This window comes from Hypomesus nipponensis, chromosome 2, assembly GCF_054491055.1.
Source record: "Hypomesus nipponensis isolate SF chromosome 2, ASM5449105v1, whole genome shotgun sequence".
Taxonomy (NCBI): domain Eukaryota; kingdom Metazoa; phylum Chordata; class Actinopteri; order Osmeriformes; family Osmeridae; genus Hypomesus; species Hypomesus nipponensis.
In genome coordinates this window covers 4,625,001-4,632,500 of record NC_140362.1, presented here as the reverse complement: position 1 = coordinate 4,632,500, position 7,500 = coordinate 4,625,001, and the positions used below count along the sequence as shown (strand labels likewise).

General features: G+C 51.6%; 1 protein-coding gene and 1 long non-coding RNA gene across 5 annotated transcripts in view; one reads left to right on the top strand and one right to left on the bottom strand.

The window, feature by feature from the left end:
• The window catches only part of fhod3b (formin homology 2 domain containing 3b), a 99,649-nt gene that overhangs the window by 83,950 nt on the left and 8,199 nt on the right, over positions 1 to 7,500 (top strand). For all 4 annotated transcript variants that reach the window (XM_084702884.1, XM_084702892.1, XM_084702876.1 and 1 more), the window contains 7 exons: positions 308 to 358; positions 1,039 to 1,211; positions 2,333 to 2,920; positions 3,097 to 4,037; positions 4,970 to 5,128; positions 6,079 to 6,261; positions 6,546 to 6,665. In XM_084702884.1, coding sequence (XP_084559010.1) covers positions 308 to 358; positions 1,039 to 1,211; positions 2,333 to 2,920; positions 3,097 to 4,037; positions 4,970 to 5,128; positions 6,079 to 6,261; positions 6,546 to 6,665 — 2,215 coding nt within the window. The remainder of the gene's footprint in view (positions 1 to 307; positions 359 to 1,038; positions 1,212 to 2,332; positions 2,921 to 3,096; positions 4,038 to 4,969; positions 5,129 to 6,078; positions 6,262 to 6,545; positions 6,666 to 7,500) is intronic.
• Positions 4,920 to 7,500, bottom strand: part of LOC146300492 (uncharacterized) — a 3,083-nt gene continuing 502 nt past the window's right edge. The window contains exon 2 of the long non-coding RNA XR_014766296.1: positions 4,920 to 6,569. This is a non-coding gene — a long non-coding RNA (uncharacterized LOC146300492). The remainder of the gene's footprint in view (positions 6,570 to 7,500) is intronic.

Below are 7,500 nucleotides of genomic sequence, written 5' to 3'. Positions count from 1 at the left end.
AACTGGACAGGCTGGTCTCTTCTGATTATGGTCATTGGAAAGGCACTATAGCCCAGCAGACACTTGGTCTCTGCTTGGTCTGTTGGCCGTATAAAGATCCCTAGAGCTCATGGAGAGGATGGGTCTGGGAACAGGGTTGTTTTATGTCTTTTTTAATCGACGCAATCTATTCTGTAAAGCCTCTCCGTTACTATGGCCTAGCTTTATTATCGTAGAATGTAAATTTAAATATCTTTTTCTCTCCTGACTGTATCTCATTCCCTCCCTCTGTCTCCCTTGCCCCCCCCCCCCCCCCGAACGCTGACAGTCGGGATTACGCGGACAAGCGCGAGGAGGTGAGGCACGCCAGAGAAGAGAGGTACGTCCGCTTCCGAGATCCGACACGGGTCGTGCGTAGAGAGGTAGCTCGATAGACATGCGGCGGATAGACGATTGAGATACAACGAGCACACGATTCGAGACTCAGAGAGAGGCTCTGGGTTGTCAGCTTTTTGGGAATGGCTAGCAGATGTCTGTAGCTTGCAGATGCTGCCCCGGGCTGAGTTATAGATGTCAGGGCCTCTCCAGGCCTGCTCTGCATTAAGACCTTTAAGAAGGGAACAGGACAAGGTGTGTAATTGCTTCTTGGCACGGGTCTCCTAGATAAGGAAGGCTGTGTGTGGGTGTATGCATAAAATACCATATTTATACTTAAGAGCATTAAACGCATGAATCATTTGTAATTTTTCCCCCTGTTATGCTATGTGGATTTCCTGTAGCATACCACTTGATTGAATGGGGTGTGCAGCATAAATCAAGATAAGCAAAAGCCATGAAAAAGAGACAGGCGCTGGCGAAGATCTATCCGACACTCACCCTGAAGGAGTTGTCAGGGATGCTTCACAGATGCTTGGCCCCCGTTTCAAGGAGGGGAATGAAACGTTTCGTGAAATATGTCCTACCCCATTTGACTTCGGTCCACGTGTGTGACACATCGCGTCTGTGACAGCGATGTCCGTAGATGACACCTGTCTGACGTGTGTCCCCCCCTGCCCGCAGGTACAAGAACGTTGAGAGGCTCGCGTCGGAGGAGTTCGAGAGAGAGCGCCCGCGGGCGCCGACGCGAGGTCGCACGGAGATCACGCTGTGTCTGAGCTCCAACCCCGCCAGCCGCGCCGCCTCCCCGGTGGCCAATCAGGAGGAGCCCTCCCCGAGCCCGCCCCAGACACAGGGTAACGCCGTCGGACGACCGTTCGTCCTCCCTCCCGGTTCAGTGCCCTGTAGAGCAGGCAGACCGCCTGGCATCTGGCGTGGGCAGAGTAGTCCCTGGTCATCAGGGAAGCCCGTGCCCAGCCGACGTGCACAATGCGGGGTGGGAAATAAGCACATTGAGGGCGATTTACATGTGAGTTCGAATCCACTGACTTGGGGGAGACGAATTGCCTCATGGGTAGAGAAAGAGTCCAAGGGGATCCGTGGGATTTGAGAAATCACTGTGGAAATATCTGGGCGACAGGGCGGACATGGATATGGGCGTAGAGTACGGTAGATGGATTGCCTTTCGGGTACCTCAGAAGGCTGCGTTGAGACACGTCCGTCTTGCGGCTGTGTTGCTTAGCTGAGGGAAACTGGTCAGGGTGAGGCTGTGAAGGGGAGAGAAGGAAGCTGAGGCCCGGTGATTTGGACGTGATTGTGGTGTGGGCTTTCCTGTGGTAACCAAAGGGCGGCAGACTACCATTATGAGGCTCCGTTGACATCCTGCAGGAAGAGGGAAGGTGTGGTGGACTGGACTGGACAGCACCACTAACCATAGACCTTCAGTTTCCCACAGGCTCAGACATGTAGAAACATTTCATTGTGCCGGTGACTTCCACAAAATATATATATATATATATATATATTTTTTTTTTTTCATCTAACTCAGACCCTCCATTCAAGTAAAAGTGTGAGATTTGTTTGTCGTACGCACATTCAAACAAGTAACTAAATATATAGAGATATATTAAATAAAATACTGACCAAAAAGAATTTGGCTTAATGAATCGGTTAATAACTTTGTTTAAAGTAGTTGCCGTCACCGTACAGAACATTATAATGCGTTGCAGGAGTACATCAATGTGACAGTTGATTAGTTTGATAGTGCGCATGCTTTAGGAGCGGAAAGTGAACTGAGCATGAACCGAAAAATGCTGATTCGTGACAATTGACTATGCCAATGAATAGTGTCAGGAAGCAATTTTGCAGTATTTAGATTCTAAACAAGATCACTTCTCAAGCTCTGTCCGACAATATTAAGGCATACAATCAAAAACCCCCATGGAACACTTTTGTTGTGTCTTGCTCTCTGTTCCAGGAACCGAAAGAGACTTAGAGCCAAGCCTTGACACCGTGACCCAAACCAGAAGTCCAGCGCCAGAGTTAACAGCACCAGACCCTCCCCCAGAACCTCCCTCGGAGGCACCAGACGAGACACAGACGCCAACGGAGACGGAGGCAGAGGCAGGGGCGGAGGCAGAGAGTGAGGACGTGGCTGAGGCTGAGGCAGAGGCAGAACAGGGCAGGGGTGTAGAGGCAGAGACAGGCCCAGCGCGACAGACAGACGAAGGCGCGAAGGAGGGAGCAAGAGAGGAGGGAGGAGAAAGGGCGGAGGAAGAGAAAGAGTCCGGGGTGGAGGAACAGGTAGAGGAAGGGGGAGAAGAAGAGGAGGTGGAGGCGGAGCCAGAGGGAGTCGAGGTAGAGTTGGAGGAGGAGGAGGAGGAGCGTGAGAGGGTGCCGGCGCTAGGGCGAGAGGTGGAGGACAGCGTCTCGCTGAGTGAGAAGGAGAGGCAGAATGAGGAAGTGAACGAGAAGGACAACTGCTCCGCCTCCAGCATCTCCTCGGCCAGTAGCACGCTGGAGCGCGAGGAGCGCGAGGAGAAACTCAACAGCGACAACGACGCAGGTAGGAGAACTCGGCCGCAAAGCCCCGTCTCACTTTCCACCCCCTCATCAATCCCCTCACGTTTCGATGCACCCGGCCCGAGTCGGAAATCGCGAGTTCTGCTTTGTTTGGATGCTAAATGTCTATCGCCGCGTTTGATACTCCTCCCCACTCCCTCTGTGTCTCCCTGGCTGCAGGCCAATGGAAGCAGAGCATCAAAGAGGCTGACGGGAACGACGAATGCAGCAAGATCCTCAACAGCAAGCGCTTCATGCTGGACATGCTGTACGCCCCCAGCCAGGCGGCCAGCGAGGACGAGGAGAAGGCCGGCGAGACGGAGACGGAGAAGAACGAGGAGGATGAGGACTCGTCTGTGGCCAGCCTGGCGAGCAGGATCTCTACGCTGGAGGCCAACCGGCAGGCGCGGGACGAGAACCTGAAGAAGATGGACGTCCAGCACCTGGACAACCAGGGCAACGTCCGCGCCGTGGCCGAGAAGTTCGGCGACCTGGTCAAGGCTCTGGGGTCTCCACACGACCCGGAGGCGTCGGAGAGGCAGCAGCAGGTACTGCAGCCTGACAAAGCGCCCCCGCCGGCCCCCTCCTCCCCCCTGCCCCCGAAAAAGGAGTCGGACTACATCTGGGACCAGCTCATGGCCAACCCCAGGGAGCTGCGCATCAAAGAGCTGGACTTCACCGACCTGGCGGACGAGGACGACCTGGACATCCTGGATGTGGACAGTGTCATGGGCTCCAGCGACCTCACGTCCCCACCGCCGCCTCCGCCGTGCAACGCTGCTCTGCCCCCGGCCCCACCGCTGTTCGGGTGCCCCCCGCCCCCTCCCATCCTGGGCATGAAGATGGCTCCCATCCCTCCCCCACCCTTCATGCCTCCAGCCCCTCCACCCCAGCCCCCGCTTAACTCCCCGCAGCTCGGAAGAGGGGAGCTCCCTCTCTTCCAGAAGAAGAAGAAGACCATTCGATTGTTCTGGAACGAGGTTCGGCCCATGGACTGGCAGTACAGGAACCATAAATGCTGCAAAGAATCTCTGTGGTCCAAACTGGAGCCGGTCAAACTGGACACGTCAAAACTGGAGAATCTCTTTGAGTCCAAGTCCAAGGAGCTGCCTGTCACCAAGGTAGAGATTGCTTTACAACATGTTTCTTCATGTCGTATTTTCTGTCACAACTGACTTTAAGCTGTAACAAAAACAAGAGGCTACACATGGGGAATCCTGAGGAGTAACAAATTAGATATATACTAACAGACAGTGGCTATCCAAAATCAGAACTATAGGGTGAGTGTGAGTGAGACACCACAAAAGACGCCACACAGACAAAGACGAGGAGAACATACCGTACACCATTTGCTTGGGCAGCATTTCCTAGAATAGCAATCCAAAATGTACCACATCTTGAGCAGAAAAAGCTAAGTCGACCCTCAGGTGTGTTCCGTAACAGTCAAAGCTGGCGGTGGAGTTAGGGTCTTTTTTTTCCCGTTCATAATTCAGTATTTCCTGCTGTGTTTTCTATTTTGGGGACACACGTGTGCCTGTTTAGCCAGTGATGCGTGTGCAGGTTTCGGCAGGCCCCATCAGGGAAACATTTGGTGTGCGTCGTGACTCTGGTTCGATCCCATCCGCTGTCACCAGAGGTTGTCTCCTGCCTCAGCCTGCAGAAGAACGCAGGTCGATTTGAAACAGATTGTTTTCGATATATATGGGTCAACTCCATCGCATCTCGGAGGGAGACGGCATGATGGAGTGCCATGGACTGACTCCTTAATACCTTTTAAACCCCATCAAAGGTGCAGCCTGTCTTTTATAAAGCACACTCTGTCACAGAGAGACCAAGCCAGGAGAACCCCTCGAGAGCAGATGAGCCGACCCCACGTATAGATCAAGTCTCTCACTGTAAAAGTTCACAGACAGTATCAGCCAGATGATATGGCTGTGACTGACTCTTAACAGGTCACCTACAGTACAAGGTAGATTCTTCAAAATAAAGATGAACTCTGCAGGTCAAGTCTAAAACTTTGTTTATTTTTTTGAACCTTTTTCGACCCTCTCAGAAAGCAGCCGTTGATGGGAAACGACAAGAGATCATAGTCCTGGATTCCAAACGGAGTAATGCCATCAACATCGGTCTGACTGTCTTACCCCCACCCCGGACCATCAAGACGGCCATTCTTAACTTTGATGAGTACGCGTTAAACAAGGAAGGCATTGAGGTAAGCTGCGACAGTATCGCTGTACAGTGTTCACGGATGGTTCTAGTGTTAACATCCAGAGCTTCTGGAAGGTAATGGTTTTGTATGTGAGCCAAACAGATGTATCTGTCCCCGGCAAATTTGTTTTCACCGTTCTCTCCACAGTTAATCTGTCATGTCGAATAATATGCAGATTTAAACCAGAATGTTCTTTGAGGAAATGGAATGGCTGCTTTCCTAGCTGCTTCGTGCTAGAGATACATTGCTGACTTGGCAAACAAAAATACATTAATCTCATACGTATCCAAAATAAGCCTGGTTTCACTGAGGACTAGTTGACCCTGTCTACCGAAAACGCATGCCGTGTGCATTTCCGCATTTGATTTTTCACAAAAAAAGCTTTCAATGAGTGTGGATTGGCCACAGTGTGGTCTTGTCCTCTGGTCGCCCAGCTGGATGGCTGTGTGTTTGGCTGCGCTCATGTAATTAATCACCAGGACGATTAAAGGTTAGCAACACATGCATATTTTAAGGTCGTTTTCAAACCATAATATAGACCTTTGGTGGACTTCGGATCTGCAAATAATGATAAATGTTGCATCCCGTTGGCCTTACGTCATCTGTGTTTTTCAATCCTCTTACCATGGAAACTTTTTTACCCGAGAGGAGTTTACGTACCGCTCGTCCTCCTGTGTCTGGAAGTGTTTTCTCACAGACAATCCCAGCGAGGTAGAAAGTTCACATGTCACGCAAGGTTGTGAATGAATCGTGGAAGAAGAAGAAAAAAAAACGAAACCTAAAACTGGAAACAATTTGTGTTTACCATTTCGATGAATCACCTCTGACACCGTTTCTATCGGCTCTATGATATACTGTATCCCAGTGTAAATACACTTGATACTTGTTTGTGTCCCCCATTGACTGTCTCCCACCTTCCATCCCTCTCTCCCACCTTCCATCCCTCTTCCCAGAAAATACTGACAATGATCCCGACGGAGGAGGAGAAGCAGAAGATCCAGGAGGCCCAGCTGGTCAGCCCCGACGTTCCCCTGGGCTCAGCCGAGCAGTTCCTCCTCACCCTCTCCTCCATCACCGAGCTGTCCGCCCGCCTGCAGCTCTGGGCCTTCAAGATGGACTACGAGGTCATGGAGAAGGTCAGCTTGTCTCCTTTTGTTTGTTTTGGATGGGGATGCGGATCGCGCTCCTTTTCGGGAGGGTCGGAGCCCCTGTCATGGCTCGCACGGCCGCGGGTGGAGTCTCGGCTGCACCTGATTCGGACACATCTTCACGTTCCTTCTTCTGTTGTGTTCTGTCATTCGATGTATTCTCTCCTCCGAAGGGGGGGTGGGAAAACATTTTAACCAGCTCCCTCCCAAACGGCTCCTCTACTTCCTGGGTGCCTAAGGGCCTGATCTGATTGGATGTCGTGCTCTTTCAGGAAGTGGCCGAGCCCCTGCAAGACCTGAAGGAAGGGATGGACCAATTAGAAAAGAACAAGACTCTACGCTACATCCTGTCCACGCTCCTGGCCATAGGCAACTTCCTCAACGGCACAAATGTGAGTACCCATCCGGAGGGCTGGCCCGGGGCAAGGAGAGATGGCCATCCCTCCCCCCCTGTCCGTGTCCCCCCCACCCCCCGCTAAGCACCCGCCATGTTTACTTGGCAAGTGAAACAGTGGTCCTCTGTGTGTTGAGGAATGTGCTGTGTGCTGCCTTGCTGTCTGACTGAGGAGAGAGAGAGAGAGAGAGAGAGAGAGAGAGAGAGAGAGAGAGAGAGAGAGAGAGAGAGAGAGAGAGAGAGAGAGAGAGAGAGACAGAGAGAGAGAGAGACAGAGACAGAGAGAGAGAGAGAGAGAGACAGAGGGGGAGAGACAGAGGGGGAGAGAGAGAGAGAGAGAGAGAGAGAGAGAGAGAGAGAGAGACAGAGGGGGAGAGACAGAGGGGAGAGAGAGAGAGAGAGAGAGAGAGAGAGAGAGAGAGAGAGAGAGAGAGACAGAGAGAGAGAGAGAGAGAGAGAGAGAGAGAGAGAGAGAGAGAGAGAGAGAGAGAGAGAGAGAGAGAGAGAGAGAGAGAGAGAGAGAGAGAGAGAGAGAGAGAGAGAGAGAGAGAGAGAGAGAGAGAGAGAGAGAGAGAGAGAGAGAGAGAGAGAGAGTGAAGATAGGGGAAAAGAAAAAGAGAACTTATCCTTGGGGATATGAGAGCTAAACATGCAAGTGGGAAACATGATGCATCAAACAAGTGGGTCACAAAAATAATGTCTGTGTTTATATTTTACGGTAAACCATTTAAAACAGGCAAAAGAACAAAGCAAATCCGGTTAAGGATTATGTCTTTCTGGACATGCTGTTCTCTTTTTTTAGCTCTGTGAAAAATTGGCAGGTCTGCAGTTGA